The 20,542-nt window shown below is 49.0% G+C and overlaps 1 protein-coding gene across 1 annotated transcript; it reads left to right on the plus strand.

The window, feature by feature from the left end:
* The first annotated feature begins 1,114 nt into the window (after positions 1-1,114).
* On the plus strand, positions 1,115-15,667 carry LOC115310299 (nicotinamide N-methyltransferase-like). The gene is made up of 3 exons (XM_042291261.1): positions 1,115-1,250; positions 9,696-9,903; positions 15,307-15,667. Exons 1-3 carry the CDS (start codon positions 1,115-1,117, stop codon positions 15,665-15,667), a joined length of 705 nt encoding a protein of 234 aa, XP_042147195.1.
* Positions 15,668-20,542: the final 4,875 nt, after the last annotated feature.

Genomic DNA, 20,542 nt, shown 5'->3' on the forward strand with positions numbered 1-20,542 from the left:
GAAATACAAAAACAAAATACTTCGTCAAAAATGTATTTAATTACAAATCTAATTACATTTAAAAAAAAACATTTAAATGCAAGATACAAATACAACCAAATGTATTTGGTCCCCCTCCAAATACTTTTCAAAACACATTCCTCAAAATTGGCGTTAGCGACTTCGGGGCGCAACGGGTTTCTGGGTATCTAATTTTAATTTTGCATCGCACACTCGGGAGTTAGTGTGCGCGGCTCTAGTAGAGTATTAGAAATATAATCACAAAAAAAATGTAATCAGCTGGGACGTAATAGGTGAAAAAAGTACAGAGCTTCAAGCAGCTTTTTTTGTCGATTACATTTTGCTATACACCAACAAAGAACCGAGACGACCAAGACGCGCAGCACCAGCTAGAGAATTTTTTATTGTTGCAACTCGCACCAGTTACGAAAATCTGGACGACCCGCGCATTTAGAATGTTCCAGGCAAAAATATGGATGGAAATCATGCTGGAAAGCATCACGAGGTGTCACAGGCACTTATTTAGCCAGTCTGCCTGTGAATGTCGATTTCGTCACTATTCTTGCCCTGGACTAGCACCGTAATCACAAAGTCACTAAACGCTTGTGCTTGATTGAGAAACACTGCATTCGGCGCAGAACGCAGTTTTCTTCCTGCTCTGGACAGTGCCTTTAAAATGAAGCCGGAGGAGAAAAAAAAAAAGCCTTATGGCCGAATAAAGAATGGAGAATATATCTTACTACCACATGCATAAAAACAAGATGTATTTTCACTCACAAAATTGTATATAAATACAATTGTATTTGAAATATAACGTATTAGTATTGAAATACACACGTCAAATACATTACCCAATTCGTAATTAAATACAAATGCAAAATACACAAAGCATTTGAAATACGTATTTCAAATACTTGTATTTGAAATACTGCCCATCCCTGAATTCTCCCATCGCAACATATGCATTCTGGTAAAATGGCTCCTCTATCATAACAATTTTACAAATGCTATTAAAAAAAATAGAACGTCTTCATCACAAATTTTTGTGTGACATTGATCGTACTATAACCCATTTTTTCCCTCATAGGTTTACAATTACTGCAAGACAGACGTGATGAGCAGCGTTCAGGAAGAAGCAGTGCGGGAGGCTTACAAACGGAACTTTGAGCCGGACACTTACATAAATTTTTGTAAAGGCTGCATTCTTCCTACTTTCCAGCAAACAGAAATCCACCGCATATTTTATTCAGGTAAGCTCGGTTTAGCGCTTCTGTGCTCTCGTAGCCTCTTTGATGATTTAACGAGGAATATTTAAACTAATCGACCATCTGTGTTTTCATAATACAAACACAGATGCATGCATGGATGGTTTTTCTGGTTTATTGTGGACACTCGGCATTGAATACTATTTGCGTAATGAAGAAAGTTTCGTTGTGAGCATGTTAAGTTACACTCGCAGTGCACTGTTGAAGCTAAATTCCGTTCTCGGCACGTGAATATGATCTAGGCTTGTGCTGGAAGCATATATACTTGTTATGGATTACTTCCAGTTGTGATTCTCTGATTACTTTTATTACTCACTAATACGCAAGGAATGGTATTACATTCCAAAGCAATCTAATAAGTATACAGTAAGGGCTACTACATTTTTTTAAATAATCCGCGCTTTCTTTTTATATATGCGAGTTTAAGGTTTTGCCATTACCAAGTACCGATGACTTAAACAAAAACGAGGGTTAACCGCCGACAAAAGATATCTCCTAAATAGGGTACAAAAACGCGACGCATATAATGAACTTCTGGTAGTCTGAAGCAGTGATGAGACCAAAATTAAATATAACAGTGTGTCAACCAGGATAAGGTGAGTTAAGCTACTTCCATCTGCCAGATGTGACGATGACCTGTCTGTCACGAGCAAAATCTAACTTTGGGTTAACCGGTGGTTGGCGAGACCCTGGTTAAGCTAAGCTTGAGCGTAAGAAGAGGCAAGCGAGGGTCACTTAACGCGTTTTTTTCACAATTATTCGGATGAGAAAAGATAAAATATTCAAGCATAAAATCAGCGTGAATTATTACAACCGGAAGGAAGGTGCAAACAAAACTGGGTTGAGGGTCCCGGAAACAGTAAAGTTTTTGCGACTTCCGCTACCCGTTGTGGGAAACAATAGAGGGTTTTAGGGATTGAAGATAACATAATAAGGCAGGCAAGATGGTTAAAGTTAAACATTTCTTAAAGGAGCTGTGCAACAATATTTGGTGGGAACGTTTTACCCTTTACAACATCTTACTGCCACAGGTGGGCCCTAGTAATACTCAAACGCAACGCCACTGACCAAGAAGCGTCTTCGTTGCGGTGGAATTCCAAGGAGAAAAGCGGACCTTTCCTTTCAGTCTCTCCTTCGCAAAACTTGATGACGGAGCTGCGGGGACAATGCAAAATTTGATGACGTAAAGTGAGGATTGAAGTACACCCAAATGACGATATTTGAATGCGATTCATAGATTGGACCCGAGCATTGCGTGAGCACTCGATTTAGGCTCGTGAGAATTACTAGCTCGAGAAGCATTCGGGTACGTAGTGGCCCGTGTCCAATCGCTGCAACGACGACAATAGCCAGCCATAACAATGTCTGGAACTCAGCGCATGTCCTGTACTTCGTCAACCCCAGCGCGCGGCTAGGATCAACATTGGCGGTATATAATCGGCTCCAGATCACGTGGCCGCTTTCTGGTGGGAGTGGTAAAAACTTTTAATTATTTCTGATTTGTGAGGTTTCCTCCCACCAGGTTCAGGTCCCCACGTCCAGGGCCCCGCAGGCTACCGCTATTTTTCTGGCCCGAGCGATCAGCTCTCGCTGTTGCTCAGGGCCCGAGCCGAGTAGGGCAATCTCCCAGGAGGATGTGGAAGGATTTGGTATGGGTCGGATCCCTTCTCCGAGTGGAGTCGGACAGGCCCAGGTACAGTGATAGAGTGTGGGGGTCGGGGAATTGCAGCCCGGGCATGTGACTCGATAGCTGCCAGGAAGGAAGAGGTGAAGGTGGTGTAGATTTGGAAAAGTCTGTGTTTGTATGCGCCTCCATTCGGTAGCCTCGCGTCTGTTTAAGTCTTTGTGTGAAGGTGGGTATATCCTTCGCCCAGATCGGTAATATTCTGTAACCTGATTAAAGGTTTCGAGTTGCGGACTTTGTGTGGGGCATTCTTCGGTTTCGTCGTCTGACTGTTGACGGTTGCAGACGGGTTTGGTCGAGTTGCTCTCGAGCAACTCCTCTTCCCCATGCCGGGCTGCTCTGAAGGTCAGTCCTCGGGCGAGAGAGTTTGCACTCTCATTACCCTGAAGAACCTTACATAATCTTGTGCGCAACAAAGACGAGGACAAAAGCAGAGAAGAGTACACAACAAGGCGCAACTTTCAACTGAATTTTATTGAAAAACGTGTTCCGGTATATACAGTCTCGACCATCGTCACAATAATAACAAAACGACAAAAGTAAAGGAAAAACAAAGGAAAGACACCATCACAGAGCACTCTCTGTGATGGTGTCTTTTCTTTGTTTTTCCTTTACTTTTGTTGTTTTGTTATCATTGTGACGATGGTGTCTTTCCTTTGTTTTTCCTTTACTTTTGTCGTTTTGTTATCATTGTGACGATGGTTGAGACTTTATATACCGGAACACGTTTTTCAATAAAACTCACTTAAAAGTTGCGCCTTGTTGTGTCCTCTTCTCTGCTTTTGTCCTTGTCTTTGTTGCGCACAAGATTATATAAGATGTCAAACCAACTCGCCCAAACAACCACTCACCCTGAAGAAGAGTGTGGCCGGGTGTCCACAGTATGCGAATCAAAGGGAGTTCTTCGTGGGTTAGGCGGGCTAGGATTCTTCTACTCCATTTAGAAAGGAGTCCTCCTGCCCAGGCCCTGCAAGCAGCCTGAGAGTCGGTGAGTATGGTAACCGGTTCCGTTTGGATCGTCTCTCCTTGTGTGTTGGGTGCTAGTTATAGCTAAGGCTATTGCCGCCTCCTCCACTTCTGCGACGGACGGTGATCCGAGCAAAGAAACAGCTGTTCGCCTCTCACCGTTCGGGCCGCACACCGCGATGCACCTGCCCGAGATGGGAGTAGAGTACGAGGTCGCGTCCGCATAGAGCACGTCCGGGTCTTCCTGATAGCGTCTGCGAAGGTACCTGACTCGGGCCAGTCTCCTTCCTGCGTGAACTATCGGGTGCATGCTTTTGGGAATCGGCATTGTTCGAATCTTCGCGGCTATCGTCGCATGAGCCGGTTTTCACTCCGATTTCTCTTCCTTTCGTGTTGGGTGCCCGTCGTACCCCAGTCGCCTGAGCAGTGCTCTCCCCGTCCGCGTGCGGCCGAGCCGAGTCCTCTGCCCAATCTCTTGTGCCTCGACGAGCTCCTCTACTGTATTATGTAGTCCTAGTTTAAAGAGTCTTTCTATTGAAGTGTGTTGAGGTAGGCCGATTGCCGTCTTCACCGCGATGCGCAGTGTAGCGTTCAGCGAATCGATCTCTCCCCGACGCAAGTTGTGGTAGGGAATGTGATAAGTTATACGGCTTACTATCCTTGAGTCCCCTTTCCTTCCTTCCTTGAGTCCCCTTCTTCGGTTGGTGACTCTTCGGATGAGGTTAGCCGTCTGTTGGCTCTGTTTTCGGATCATCTGGACGGTGAATGTGGCTTTCGCGTCTTTTTCTAGGTATAGTCCCAAAATCCTTAGTCTGTCCGTCTTGGGTACGGCTCTGCCATCTATTTCGACGGTAATGTCCTGGAGTAACTTATTTCTGGTTGGCCCCCGGAAGAGGAGAAGTTCGGATTGGTGGTCCGTGTATGAGAGCCAGATTTTTTTAGCAATACGCCTGAGTAGTTTCAGCCGCCGCCTGTAACGCGTCCTGAATTTCGCCGTCCGAGCCTCTGTCGGCCCAGATCGTGATTTCATCCGCGTACAACGCGTGCCTGATGCCCGGAATAGCATCTAGCAGGGCCGGTAACCCTGCCATTGCTACGTTAAATAGTGTTGGAGAAAGCACCGACCCCTGAGGTGTACCTCTTCCCGTGAGTTGGATGAGGCCGGAGTGCAGGTCCCCGATACCTAAGGTGGCTACTTGGTCGCTGAGGAACGAACGCACGTAATCCTACGTTCGTTTTCCGCGTCGAGACCGGGCGAGACCTTCTAGCATCGCGTCGTGAGACACGTTATCGAACGCTCCCTTTAAGCCTAGTGCGAGTACGGCTCGAGTTTGGACTCTGCTCGGGTGATCGACGACACCCTTCTTCAGTTGCAAAAGAACGTCTTGCGTGGAAAGATTGGGTCTGAATCCGAACATCGAGTTTGCAAAGAATCTCGTCGATTCCAAGTGCGGTTGAAGTCTCCGGAGCACTGCGTGCTCCATCAATTTGCCTATGCACAATGTGAGTGATATGGGTCGCAAGTTCTGGAGCGAGAGCGGCTTGCCTGGCATGGGTATCAGCGTAACGTCCGCTCTTTTCCAAGCCCGAGGAAGCTCGCCCGTGCTCCAGATGCGATTAAAGTATTTTGTTAAGGCCGAAATCGAGTCGTCGTCTACGTTTTTTAAGATCCTATACGTGATTCCGTCCTTTCCGGGGCTGTGCTACGGCTAATCTGTAGTAGCGCATTACGAACTTCTTGCTCCGTGATGTCTGCGTCTAAGGGATGTTCGTCTTTCTCGTCTTCGCATTCCGGGTACTGGTGATAGTTTGGTCTGATCCCTGCCGCGATGTATCGTTCAATCAAAGTTTCCCCGTAAGGACTTCTTTCCTCTCCACTTAGTGTGTGGAGAAGCTTAGCTAGGGCCTTATTGGTCTCCGTGTTGGCCTTTGTCGGATCCAAGAGGTTGCGGAGTATGCTCCATGTCTTTTTCGTACCTAGCGGGCCTGGAGTTGATCGCACATCCTGTGCCAGTTAGCTTGAGTGAGATCTTCAGCGTATTGTTCGGCTTCCTGCGTAAGCTCGGCAATGCGCTTCCTGAGTGTCCGGTTGCGTTTCTGTTTCTTCCACCTCTTGGTGAGGCTGTGACGGGCATCCCACAGGTGGAGAAGGTGAGGATCTATCTCGGGAGCTTGATCGGTGGTGAGCACCGTTTTTGAGGCCTTTTTCACGTCCGCTGAACCTGTTCTACCCAGCATTCTAAGGCTCCGTCGTCCTGCGTGATGGGGATCCCTTCCGCCTTCGCAATGCGTAGCTGACGGAAGGAGTCCCAGTTTGTGAGTGTCTGTGGTTTGCCTCGTTTTTTTCCTAGGTGATTGGGAACTGCAATTTCCAGAATGTTGTGGTCAGAGCCCAAATTTTCCTCGAGATTGGCCCAAGTGCAGTTTCCGCGCGCTTTGACTAGGGAGATATGGGTAGCCGAGAACCCCGTGCGGCGCGTTAAAGTCTCCCACTATGAGTAGGTTGTTCCTTCGCGGGCAAGTGATGCGGAGTGCGTCCCGAAAAAGTTCATCGAACAGGTCTTGCGTTCTTTTTGGCGAACTATAGACGTTTAAGAGAAAGAGACTGCACTTTCCTCGATTCCTGGCCAAGAGTTCGAGAAAGACGTGAGGGACGGGTGCAGCGAGTTTGTGTTCTATTACGGGAACGTGCTTGGCTACCAGTGTGGCGACTCTTGGCTTCTCGTCTTCGTCTTTTGTTTCCTGGCAGAAGGCTACGCAACCTGAGCGCGAGGGTACGTTGCCTGTTTCCTGTAGGGCTATAGCGACAGGCTTGCAGTCTCGCGTCGCTAAGAACTGCGTTAGTGCTCCACGTTTACGGTGGTAGCCTCTGCAGTTCCACTGCCACACAAGACCATTTTCCTCCGCTTGCGCTCGGTGTTAGTTCCGGTCATATGCATGTGGCCGTCACTACTGCCGACCCCCGTTTCCGTCATGGGAGCAGCAAGCTACGCTCGGGTTGGTTGTATGGCCTCGGTCACATTCGGGTTGGGTGTTTGGGCCGCGACAACTTACAAGAATATCGGGTTCCCGGTGGTTTGGCTAAGAGAGGAGGTCGTTAGCTCGTTGATTAGACCCGTCTCTTTGAAAACCAAATAGAATGCTTGCATTAGTTCGAATTTAGCTGTTTGTAATTCTGCGTGAAGAGCTCGTACCTCTCTGTAGAACTCCTAACGCGTTACAAAGTCTGGTTCGTTTTGGGTTTTGTTGCTCTGTTGTTCTATTAGGGCTCTCTTGGCCGGAGGTGGTTTGGGGCTTAATTCCCCTGTTGTTGTCGATCTCGGGCGCACTTGGGTGTTTGTTTCTGTGGTGTGTGTGGGATGGGGTGTGGTGATAGATGATTGGGGAGACTGTGCCACTCGGCTCACCTGCTCTCCTCAGTCTGGACTGCCTGTTGCAGTGGGGCCCTGGACTTCTCCCTGGTCCTGCGGATCTTGTGCCGCCCGTTTGGTTTTCTTTCTGTTTTTTTTTTCTTTTTTCCCGATGTCCCCGGTGCCGGTTCGTACTCGCTCGGTACGGGTATTCCCATCGTTGGTCCGTGGTAGAAATGCTGGTTCCCCGGGTTCCATCCCGGTGCCTGTGTGAGGGCCGCTGCGTAGCTCTCAAGACCCGCGTTGGCCAAAAGAGCGTAGGGGTTTGTTGTAGCGACACCTCTACTTTCCAGCGCCGGCCAGTGGAAGTGCGAAATCATTGTTGGCGGTGAAAGTTGCCGCTGCCATTGCTGTAGCGGCTGTCTAGCGTTGGTATTGTTTTGGCTCTGCTGTTCCTTGGTTCCTTTGAACTGTCTCCGTTTCTGTTGCTGTTCTGCCCTCTGCTGGTCCTGGAGCCGGCCCTTGTTATACGGTTCACGCTTTCTCGCCGGGCATTTGGGATCGTTGGACGGATGTTGTCCCTTGCAGTGTATGCAGTAGAGTGAGCATTCGTGCTCCTCCATATCTCCGTTGAGGAGGCCGCATGTAGAGCACTTGTTCCGCTCAGGGTAGGGGCATACGTCTCTTCTCTGCCCTACCCCAAGGGAGACATCGCAAACCTGTTCCTTGGGAAAGTAGGGTTTGCACCGGCATTCCACCATTCCGAAGCGTACGAAGCGTGGAACCCTGAATCCTTGGAATGTGATGAGCGCCGCATCAGACTTGCCCATCATGCGTGCGTTGAGAACTCTGGGGCCTTCGGGTCCCATCGGTCTGCTTTTCTCGGTGAGATATTCGGTGCTGAACCCGAATCCGATCTTGGTTATGACCCCCCTGCAGGAGTCGTCCGGAGCGGCGATGTAGGCTCCAATGTCGTAGTCCTGCCCGTTCAAACTTAGGTGTTTCACTCGGGCCATTCTTTCCGCCGTACCGACGTTGGGTGCGCTGAAGATCATTAGGTTCTGGTCCTTGCGGATCCGGAGTGTCGAATCCTCCCCCTCCTGCTCCTTCAGGCCGCACGCCGTGACTATAGTGCGTTCATCATCTCTTGGGGGGCTTTTTCGGTGAGTGTGAGCCCATCGAAGGGCCTAATAACTACCTTGTAGTGATCCCTGGGAAGTGGTGGGAGCCTTTCGGCCACCGGCTTTCGTTTGGTCAGGGAGCCGCCATTTTGTGCCGGGCTCTTCGGGGAAGCCGACCGGGGACATCCGGTTTTTCCCGCCTTTACCAGTGTCTGCCGCCATGTTGCTCCTCACACTCTCGCGCGTCGAAGCTTTGGGAACGTTATCGGGTTTCTGGAGATTTCGTGCTGATCTCCTCTTGTCCCTCCGCCTGAGAATCTCGGTCCATGGGAGATTGTTTCCCTCGTCCCGGCGAACGGTGGAGCAGTCCTGGAAGCTTCCAGACCCTTCTCCCGTTGTATGGGTTCGGGATCCTTGGAGTTCCGACGAATCTCCTGGGGGCTCGTGATCTCGAACTGACTTGTCCCTAGGGTCCTGGTCCATGCTCTCTTGGGGTGTTTCAGCCATTTCGCCCTAGAGGCGTCCTGACCAGGGGCCGATGCCACAGGCAGCCGTCCAGGAGCCCTGGGGTGCTATGTTGCGCTTTTTGGACTCCCAGGAGACTAGGGAGAAGGAAGTGACGTCAACGACACAGCAAACGCAGATTGGATGTTGACAGAAGAAAACGAAATCAACATCCAATCTGCGTTTGCTGTGTCGTTGACGTCACTTCCCTCTCCCTAGTCTCCTGGGAGTCCAAAAAGCGCAACATAGCACCCCTGTCCTAAGTTAGGCTTAGCTCCCGCCGCCCCGTCGTCCAGACAAAGATCCCTATATTTGGGAGAAATTCGGGCTCACCAGCGAAAATCTTGGTACCTCTGATGATTCTGGTGAAGATTATCACCGGAGTGGTTGTTGACACCGGTGGGGCCAGTTGAAGAGGTGATTCAGGAGCAGAAAAATCGAGCTCGGAAAAACACGTGTGCTCTCTAGCTGCTCCTCTTCTTCCTGGCCGCTTCTTCTGGCTGCGAGTTGAGGGGGTGAACGCTGCTCGTTTTTCTTTAATTTTTTCTGGAACTCCTATTGCGTGGGGTGAAAAACGAATTCGTGCTTCATAGGTCATTAACGTCAGGGATCCGTTCTAAGCGGTATTTGCGCAAAGTACAAAAATTGGTGCATCGCCCCTTTAAGCATCCCACGACGAAAACGTCAGGCTTTGCGATGTGCAAAAGCCTCGCGTTTTCATCTCGTGATGCGCGCGTGCCGGGGAGAAATCCCCGGGATTTCTCCCTCGTTTGAATACCCCTTAAGCATTGTGTTTTTTTAACAGATCTGGTGCAAGGAAAGGCACTTCTGGAAGTCGGTTCTGGCCCCACGGTGAACTACGTGCTTTCAGCCACACGCCAGTTCAAGGACATCGTGCTTAGCGACGTGGTTGACGCGAACAGGATTGAGCTCGAGAAATGGCTGAGCGGAAAAGAAGACGCTCTCGACTGCTCCTTCCGTGCCGAGATGGTCGCGTCCTTGGAGGGATGTAGGTACGTGGTCGCGCACTTAGACACACTGAGCCGTTGAACGCGAGGTAACCGATCCCACACATACATATTCCAATGTCGCGCGTTTTGTCTACGTCGTCATACATGTTTGCTGAAGTCCAAAGAAGCTCCAAGCTCGAAATCAAAGATGACGGCGTAATATACGGGGTGTCCCCGAAGAAAAAAATATTGTCAGGGTTTGTTTCACCGCAAACGTAAACTATGCATCGCCGAACGCTCTTTCTCTGCCCAAGGGTAGCGCTAGATGTCTGAACCAGGTGCCGAAGTTTCAGCATGAACCGCTATTTTATTCAAAAGTTATAAGTGATTTTCTGAAAACTTCAATGAGGAAATGGTGACCGACGGAGCTCACGAATATATGGAGCTCTATATGGCACCAGAAACCGAAAACGGGCGAGAATGGATATCATTTTCCCGTTGAAATTCCCCGAAAATCAGTTATCACTTTTGAATAAGGTATCGGATCGGGCTGAAACTTTGGCATCTGGTTCAGACCTCCAGCGCTGCCTGTGGGGGGAGAATTTTTGCAGTGAAAGGAGGAGGAGGAATAAACTTCAAAAAACAAAAAACAAAAAACATTTTTTTTTTTTGCATTCTGCACTTTTATTTTGTGTCGGAGCGCATACAAGGCTACACTTCGGTAGGACAAATCAAGCTACGGGAACGTGTGACGCCACAGCGTTTGTCACGTTTCTGCGCGTGCGCTTTCATCGGCCTAAACCAACCAAGTGCTTTTAGTAGATGCGTGTACGTGTTTGTGTGTCTCTTAGTCTGTGACTGCGCTCTTACTTACGGTGAAACGATGAATGAAAAAATAAGGTTTCAGCTAATATGAATGTGTGAAGCCCTCACTGTGCACAACAAGCTGATTACCTGAAACACGTTATAATCCGCATAGCTGGAGGACAAACATATAACCATGAACTCACTTTCAACGTGTGCTCTTGTTCTTTCTCGAAGTGTCGAGTTTGTTCAGATATATGTATACCTTCGATTTGACTGCAGTTATCGTAAGAATCTCATCGCTTCTCTCCTCGGCTTCTTCGATACATTTTAACACAAAATGGGTTTTGTCAGCCGAATTCGAGGAAAAATCCATCATGAAGAACCGTTACGAAGGACTGCGACATCATGTAACATCATGACGCCAAATAACACCAGTATGTCACGTGACAGCCGGATGTTTATTTTTGTTCATGATTGTTTGCCAACGTTACTACAGGGTGAAACAAGGAGACGCTAGGCTCTTCATATCGACCGGAAAATTCGGTTTCTTAACCTATCGCGCTACGACTTTGTGCAGCGTTGCCCACAGATGGTGTTTTTTTTTTGTTTTTTTTTGTAAAATTTGCAAAGAGCGAATTTACCTGAGGAAAAAGTAAAGAAAGAAAAGGCTTAGCTCCTATGGAAATGCAGTGACGCCACCGGTCATCAAACAACACGGCGCCGTTTCGCACGGGAGACAAGAGCTGGCGCAACGAACGCCGCCAACGAACGAGCATACGGCGCCGAGAGCCGGCGTCTTTAGCAGACAATCTTTTCGACTCAAAAGCGGCGCGCGTTCCGCAGGCGGCGACAAAAAAGACACAAAAATAGGCGCGGTAACAACAAGGAACTGCAGTTCCTTGTCTGCTAATTACACCGGCTCTCGGCGTCGTCTGCTCGTTCGTTGACGGCAGTTGGCGTCGCGACCGCTTGCGCCATCTCTTGTCTCCCGTGCGAAACGGCGCCGTGTTGTTTGCAGACCGGTGGCTTCGCTGCGTTTCCATAGGAGCTAAGCCTTTTTCTTTCTTTACTTTTTCCTCAGGTAAGTTCGCTCTTTGCAAATTTTACAGAAAAAATACACCATCTGTGGGCAGCGCTGCACAAAGTCGTAGCGCGATAGGTTAAGAAACCGAATTTTCCGGTCGATTTAAAGAGCCTGTCGTCTCATTGTTTCACTTTCTAGATTAGCTGAGTTGCAGCACTGCCCATGGAGGGACGCTGCTCGCAGAAACAGTGCCCCCCTCTCTTTCCACGGCTCTCCTGCCGTCATTCGACACGCCACTGTTTTAGAGAACGGCTGCTATGGTAACTGCAGTGCATTTTATGGAATACGCCTGTTTCGAGGCACAGCGTCTCGGTGGCGTTTCACCGATGATGATGATGATGAAATACGTTTATTGCTTTTATATTTAAAGCGCAGGCGATTGCTTCACGGCATGGCATAAAAAAAATTCAAAAAGTTTTTATGAGGTTAGTTGTCTCGAGGTAGGAAATGACGGATCTTTTCTGAAGTGTTTGCAGTTCTACAGGAGGTGATCGATATTTGGTGGGGTCTTTTTTTTACAAAAGTTACACTGGTGATTTCGGTATGAATTCTGGGTCTGGTCTCAACTTTGTGTCTCCCATTTCTTGAGGAAGTGCGGGGTTATAGCACTTCCTGCCCTCACCCTTCTCAAGAGAGCTGTTTGGTATATTTTGAGTCCAAAAGGGATAGGGTCCTGTTCTTCCCGATGGCTATTTCGTAGTTGTTGCTGTAGTTGTTTCTTTGCCTTATTTATAATTATTATAGGATAGTATCCTTTACTCAAATTTTTTAACACAGTAGGGTATGGGTGATCTCGCTGAGATTGACCTGGTCTGTCGGAAGGGAGGGAAAGACTGTACTTTTTCGTGGCTCTGTTTCGCCGAACTCTGCGAAACACCCATTTTTAAACGAAAATCTAGATGGCGCTTCAAACGATGGGAGGCGGGCTGAAGGGAGTGAATGAGGGAACCCCCCTTCGCGGGGAGTTCCAAAACGGAGGTAATCAAATAATGTTGATTGTGACATCAGCTAACACCGTGATGTCATGAGACAACGTCAAGTCACATTATGACGTCACGTGACAATGCAAAGTCAGTCACATGACGTCATAATGTCATGTGGCGTCACGGGTTCGCGTGGCATCAGGGTATCACGTGACATATATCACTGTCACTTGACGTCACACACACATACACACACGTAGCATGGGCCCAGCTCATTCACAACATAATTTGTGTTCCTCGGTCTGTCAGCATGACCAAGCTAGAGAATAGACCGATCTCACCAGTAGTTGCGCGACGCCACAGCTGCTGCGGTGCATTTTGGCAACTTAGTTCTTCAGAGTTTTCCGTTCGCGTCAGTGTGCGTTGTATTTTCGGGTTAGCACGAGACTTTTATTCAGGTGTTTACTAGCGGTTTTCAATGGATGGCTTCACCTGTTGTGTGCCAGGGTGTTACAATAACAGCAGGAGGCAGAAAGACCTCGGATTTTATGTCTTCCCGAAAGAAACCTGCCTTCGAAAAGAGTGACTAAGAAAGGTAAAGAGAACCGGACAAAGCACCGGTCAACCATAGCCGTCGAATTACTCGCCGTTTTTCGATTTGTTTCAAAATTTGTTTTATTATTTATATCCACCCCACTGGCACGTTATCTAAAGAGTGTAAGGTTACAGTGCACGAGACATGGTAGGGCGTGCCGAAGTGTTCCGTACGTTGGAAACTCTCTGAGCCCTCGCTCCGCAGCGGTCTATCTCAATCAGGCACTGCTTTGCGCGGAAGTTTTAATGCGTTAGCATTAAAACGCACGTTCCCATGAAAACCCGCCGGTGTCAGTCCGTGCGTCCGTTTGTCAGCGCCATGCATGACGTCGCGAGGAGAGTTGGGTGGTAAGGAGGTATCGTGTCGGCGCAAGTCGGCAACTAGAAGATAGGGAGGGGGTGACGAGTGTTGATGTCAGCGCGTCGGACTAATACGAGCGTCACACAGCCGGCGCGGAGCCAGACGCGAGCAGGCGCCGCGCCGCTTTCGAATGCGGCTTAGCTCAGTGTCCGCTTTCGCGATGCATGGGGTTCTTTCCACGAGTGATATGGCTGACCTTATTTAAGAGCGACGACGGAAAAAAGCTCTAGGCCACGCGTCGGCGACGTCAGGCCGAAACAGAGTCAAGGCGACGGAAGTGTGCAGCGGAAAGCGAAGAGAAAAGGCATAACTACAGAAAAGCGGTGATAAACGAATGACAAAGGGTCTAAACGAATGGAAAGGTGTGAAAGGGGTGAGAAAGAACCAAATGCTAACGCATTTTATCGGATGAGTGCCATTGATCATCGAACAATTTTTAATACACCTTTTGCATGATGTATAAGGTGGTTATAACTGTTATTCGACGGCATGTTTCAAGCACAATATCGGGACAGTCACTAAAAAGCATTGATTTCCGATATGATTACCTTGAAATGAAACCAACTTTTTCCTTTTTCTTTTTTTTTTCGAAAGCGGTCTTTAGTCTTCTTGTAAAAAACGTGCAAACACTGAATGATGCAATTTAAAGCGCGAAACTTTTCTCCCGAAAGGCTGTAAAGGAATCTCACCCACATTGTGGTGCTCTATTCTGTTAGAATTTGATTTTGGATGGTGTTACTGATCCGTTCCGCATTAGCGCCAATCGAGACCGAAGCGATGAAAACCGACGCCGCGCGGGAGTATCCCTAATAACTGGCGCTGGCGTCCCTACGTTACTTCCTCGCGGCGCCGCGGCGCTCGGATCTGGGGCCCTAATCTGAACACTCGGTGAAAAAGCCTGCCAGAAATCTGACGAATATGATTGACTAGCGGCAACACTGATCTCTATGACAATTTGCTGGATCGCGTTTGACCAGCTCAGCCCATGGACGGTAATGGGGCCACGGTGGGCCATCTTCTTGGTAGAGTTATAATATCTCTAGCCCTCACAGTAATATGGCGAACAGCGCTGTGGCGGCAGGATGCCATAAAAATAGCCGCAGGTCTAGTACACGGTGCCGGGGGTGATATTTCGTGCTTGATTTAAGTTGTTCGATGAAGCAGATTCTTGAAACCCGAAGTGAACGGTAGCCCTCGTTTTTGAGGACTCGGCGAAAGTTTTACGAAAGCGCAGCACCATTCAACCATTCAACCATGTTCCATTCAACTAGACGTTCGCTTGTTTCTAAATTCCTTGAGTCGTCCGAGCAGCCGGAGGGGCTCGAGTAGTGGCGTCGTTGTTTTTTCCTCGGCCGCAGTGGGACCACCGCGTGAACGACTCGGACGTGGCAGCAGACGACGACGCGATTCTAAAGGAAAAGACAACTGCAACTGCTTTTTTTATGTGCGTGCTGACTAACAAAGTCATCACAAACAATGCAATGTTACGAAGTTCACACATGACAGGAGAATCCAAGCCGACACTGATGCGTCCCAAACGATGATGTACGGTGACGTACGCGCACTGCAGCCCTAGGCAGCCGGGGAACCGTAAAGCGATGACAAAAAAGTGGCATGGTGGCGGTGCCACTTCCGGAGTGGGCGGAACTGCGCAGCTTGCTTATAAAGATCGGCCTATTTTTTTTTTTTTTTTTTAGTGACGTAAAGAAGCGAGCTTCCGAACTGGTGGAACGGACACGGCAGGCCATCCGCAAGGTGATTCCTTGCGACGTCCTGGAACCAGGAGTGCTTCCCGATGAGCATCTGGAGACCTTCGACACAGTCCTTTGCTGCAACTGCCTGGAGGCGGCAGCGCAAGACCACGCGTCCTTTCGGCGAGTGATGTGCAACGTGGCAGGTCTGGTGAAGCCTGGCGGTCTGCTCATCCTGGCCGGTGTGGGGGGCCAGGAAAACTACCCTGTGGGCAACGAAGTGTTCTCCATGGCAGACGTCAACGAAGATGTAATCAAGAAAGCACTGGCGGACGCCCGGCTTAAACGTGGAAGTGTACCAGACTGAAATGTACGACGGCCCCGACAGGGATGCTGTTGGCAGAAGATTCGCCTTTGTTATTGCTGCTCGCAAGGCGTAATTAAAGTTGAGGCGCCGGTCCGGTCGCAGAGTCTTCCGGAGAACCATTTGTAATTTTCTTCCCACCCACCGCCCCCCCCCCCCTGTCCCCTCCCCTCCCATCCCCTCCCCCCCCCCCCCCCCCCCCCCGCCAAACTATACTACACAACGCCGAAAGCTCAGTCTCTGCCCGAAGGGGTCCGGACCGAATGGAAAACTTTAAGAACTTACCGTTCTTTTACTAGAAAGTTCAAGTGATTTTTTTAGAACTTTTTATGGGAAAATAATGGCCTACGAAGCCCATGAATTCATGCAGATGTATGGCGCCAGTTATAAAGTACGCGCCGCAATTTCTAAAAGAAAGAAAAAAACATTGCTTATGACCTTTGAATAAGTTAACGGATATTTCTAAAACTTTAACATCACTCATTTTGAGCGAGGAATGAGTGTTCGGCGTTGTTTGGCATATTTGTTTTTAAATATGAGAAACACACTTTTTTTTTTTGGGGGGGGGGGGGGAGGGGGGGGGGGCTTACAGTTAGGCTTTTTTTTAGACTCGAGCTATATTTAAGCAATTGGGCAGTTGCAATTACGCCTCAAAGCTGAGTGTGCCTTAGCAGCTGCTACGAAATAAAGTGGACCAGATGAAATACTATACACCTTGCATAGATTGAAAATTGTAGAGACTCTGGAGGCGACAGGTCTTCCCTGCGGATACCATTGCTGAGTAGAGGAGATCGCGCGCACGGTTTTAATCGGAGCTCAGCTTGGGAGACGATACACGTCGGTACCTTTGACTGCATTGCCGCAGGAAGTTGCCCCGAAGTATAGACGACTTGAAACAGGGCGTCTGGCCGCTGCCATGTTCCTGTTAGCGCGACGAAGCAAGTGAAATTGCAAGCCTGCCAAAGCCACCTTCACGCACCTGCTCCACGTACTTTATCACATGGGGCACCAGTCATGACCCCATGGTTGCAAACATGTATGGTACCATTTGCACTCAGGTAAGGCAGTGAGCAGTACACCCGCAGGCGATATGAAGGTGAACGCCGGACCGTCGACCGGTCCGTGCTATCAGCGCCATCACGCGGCTGCCGTGGCGGCTCGCTTTCTTATCGCACTCTTCGCCGAGACCCTACCGAGATTAAACGCTTAGATCGAACGCTGTTCTCAGCTCTGCTGCTACTCCCCGCAGAAAGCGCGAGAATTGCAGAAGGAGCATTTCAGACGGTATTGTTAGACAATGTGATTTAGTAATTTTTTTTTTGTTGCGATATGTGCTAAACTGGAAAGCTGTGGAACAAATGAAAAAGTAACTTATCCTTTCCGTTTCTTAAAAAGAACAGTTATTAGCGTTCGCAGTTATTACAGAAGAACGTCCGCTCTAGTTCACGTGCAATGTGCAAATCATTTGCCGGCAATGACGGGAGCACGGCGCCCACAAAAACGATGCCGAAATCGAAACCCGACTTCCACGCTTTCTGCGGGGAGTAGCGTCACAGCTGAGAACAGCGCTCAATCTAAGCGCTTAATCTCGGCAAAGCGAGCGATAAGAAAGCGAGCCGCCACGGCAGCCGCGTCATGGTGCTGATAGCACGTACCGGTCGACGGTCCGCCGTTCACCTACATATCGCCTGCGGGTGTATTTCTCGTGAAGACATGGTTGACAATATTTTTGGCTCAGTAAAAAAACATTGGTTAATCTGGATTTATTTGCAATTTTTAAATGCAACAGATTTTTAACGCGATAGCAACCGCCACCTCTCGTCGTGTTATCTACATAGCTATTATAATAAATGTTATATCCCCAAAATGTTCCAGTTCCCATTCATTGGTGTTTTTATAAGAGACACAAAACTCCTAAAAACATTTTAACTTGCATAGATACTACACATACGGAACAAATAAACTTTCCCCCAAAAAAATAGCGCAATATTTACACCATGACACGCAATTTGAATGGAGGTACGCAACGCCCACAACATGTTCTATTGCTTGGCGGCTCAGCCGAACACCGTACGCAGGCCTAAGGCCGCCCTGTCACAACTTCTGGTGCGTTTAGTCTGCACCAGTGGTCTGCACCGTCTGCTACTTGTTCAAGCGTTGGGGTGTCAGCGTCCGCCATCATCTGCCACCATTTTCTATTCCACCACTGTCTGCCATTCGTGCGGACGCGATATCATGAAAGCGATTTATCATACACAAACCACGGTCGAATACATGTGTCCGTCAGTGTCTGCCCAAGCGCGCTAAAAACGCCCGAAAAAAAAAAAAAAAAATCTGCGTCTTATTAAAACGCTTATGCCCGAGTCCCACTACAGTGACAAACGGAAACAAACGACAGCGACAAGCCTCAAACGTATGCATGCAGCCTGCTCGCGATGTTAGTAAATTTGGCAGGCGTTTAGTCGTTCGGTGCTCGTGAAATAAGCACCAGTGATTGCAAGCCTGCCAAAGATACCCTCGCGTGCATGATGCTCGTGTTTGCGCATAACCTCTTTTATGCTTCAAAGCATGTCATATCACGAAACGCTCTGGTTTGAGGCTTGTCGCTGTCGGTTTTTTCTCTTTGTCGCACTAGTGGGCCGCGGGCATCAGAATTTGCATTCTTTTTCAAATCTTTTGTTGCTCTTGTTGTTTATAACGTCCATAAGCGAAGCAGGGGAGGGGATTGACGCTGCTCAAAACTTGAACAACAGGACTTGAAGACTTTCGTAATGTAATGACGGGAACGTAACTGGACAAATCTAATGCTCGAAAAACACCTGATTGCTTCCAGCCAAGTGGCTCGCGATGGACCTTTTCCGAGAAGCGTACTGCGCACGCGCGAGCGCCCGATGCCAAGCGGCGAAAGTCGGAACGAAAAATCGAGGAAATTCCGAATGAGCCTGTGGATAAGCGAGTAGAACAGGTAATTGCAGCATATATATATTTGGGTTACACAAAAAAAGAAAGCGGACGGAAGAAAAAACACAACGATAGGGTGGACGCCACGGATGCCCATCTTTAAGCTCGCGTTAAGCACGCGACGCAGCTCGGAGAGCGAAGAAACTGGTAGCGTAGCTCCCGGTATCGATTGGTAGCGCAGGTAGGTCACTTCCTCGATTTTTAGTTCGTGCAGCCACCGCCTGGTGCCGTCGGTTTGTAGAAAAGGTCCATTTGTCGCCCGTAGGTTATCCTATTAGTACTGGAGCCGTGATCACGATCACGATTGTTGCGACCCGGGGCTCGACATCGCTACTGACGCCATGACGAAACCGCACTTGTTTATTCAGGTGCTGCTCCTGTCTGCTATCGTCCCATCGAAGCTTGCCGTGGATTGCCCGACCGTGACCCGTGGTTCCACCGACGACGCACATCATCTGTTCAAGGAGGATGACACCGTACAAATGCCGCACACGGCCACTCTGCTAAGCTCAGCCAGTTTCACCAACTTCGGCTGGCAACGAGGAGCAACGACTGCGGAGCCTGGGGAGGGTCTACTAAAGCCGCTTCAACGGTCTGGCCAGTTGGGGCTCGACATCGCTACTGACGCCATGACGAAACCGCACTTGTTTATTCAGGTGCTGCTCCTGTCTGCTATCGTCCCATCGAAGCTTGCCGTGGATTGCCCGACCGTGACGACGCACATCATCTGTTCAAGGAGGATGACACCGTACAAATGCCGCACACGGCCACTCTGCTAAGCTCAGCCAGTTTCACCAACTTCGGCTGGCAACGAGGAGCAACGACTGCGGAGCCTGGGGAGGGTCTACTAAAGCCGCTTCAACGGTCTGGCCAGTTGGGGCTCGACATCGCTACTGACGCCATGACAAAACCGCACTTGTTTATTCAGGTGCTGCTCCTGTCTGCTATCGTCCCATCGAAGCTTGCCGTGGATTGCCCGACCGTGACGACGCACATCATCTGTTCAAGGAGGATGACACCGTACAAATGCCGCACACGGCCACTCTGCTAAGCTCAGCCAGTTTCACCAACTTCGGCTGGCAACGAGGAGCAACGACTGCGGAGCCTGGGGAGGGTCTACTAAAGCCGCTTCAACGGTCTGGCCAGTTGGGGCTCGACATCGCTACTGACGCCATGACGAAACCGCACTTGTTTATTCAGGTTAGTTACCTTAGGAATGCCAAATGTTTCCGCAGTAATGATTTGTGCCTTTTTTTAGTGTCGAGCCCCTACGACAATGTGTGCACTTCATGGAAGTATCTTTGTTACTGCTGTTTTCATTACTCATACATATCTTTAGTCTCCCGACTACTCTTAGCTTTGTCGGGTGACGCGGAATCTAACCCGGGCCCACTGACGGTCAGTGAGCAACTAGAAAGCATTCTTGCAACAGTTCAGAGAATTGAGGCCTCACAGTCGGAGATTTTCGCAAAAGTCGCGTCCTTAGATAGCGGACTGAAGGCAACAGACGCCACCGTCCAGCAACTATCTACCAGGTTATCTGCTGTGGAAACTAGTCTTGTTGCGACGAGCGCCACACCTGGGATTTCACCCGTTCTTAACATGTCCGTCGAGCTAACCAACATCCAGAAACAGTGTGACGATAACGAAAACAGGCTTCGAAGATCGAATCTTTTATTTTTTGGCTGCCCAGATGACCAGGCGGAGACATGGAGCCAATCGGAAAGAAAAATTATCGATTTCTGCGCTAACAATCTAGGCGTACAGCTGGATCCCTCTAATCTAGAGAGATCGCACCGTCTGGGGAAATTTCAACCTGATAAACATAGGCCAATCATCGTCAAGTTTTCCCGGTTTAAAGACAAAGAGAGCATTTTGACTGCCGGATTCAAACTGAAAGACACATTTTGCCGTCCG

This window comes from Ixodes scapularis, unplaced genomic scaffold (genome assembly GCF_016920785.2).
Source record: "Ixodes scapularis isolate PalLabHiFi unplaced genomic scaffold, ASM1692078v2 PGA_scaffold2__306_contigs__length_199485367, whole genome shotgun sequence".
Taxonomy (NCBI): domain Eukaryota; kingdom Metazoa; phylum Arthropoda; class Arachnida; order Ixodida; family Ixodidae; genus Ixodes; species Ixodes scapularis.

What these genes read in the sequence shown, in the direction of transcription:
- LOC115310299 (XM_042291261.1), top strand. Translation starts at nt 1,115, where the DNA reads ATGAGCAGCGTTCAGGAAGAAGCAGTGCGGGAGGCTTACAAACGGAAC. An exon ending in CCACCGCATATTTTATTCAG is followed by an intron (nt 1,251 to 9,695) that starts GTAAGCTCGGTT and finishes TTTTTTTAACAG; the next exon opens with ATCTGGTGCAAGGAAAGGCA. An exon ending in GCGTCCTTGGAGGGATGTAG is followed by an intron (nt 9,904 to 15,306) that starts GTACGTGGTCGC and finishes TTTTTTTTTTAG; the next exon opens with TGACGTAAAGAAGCGAGCTT.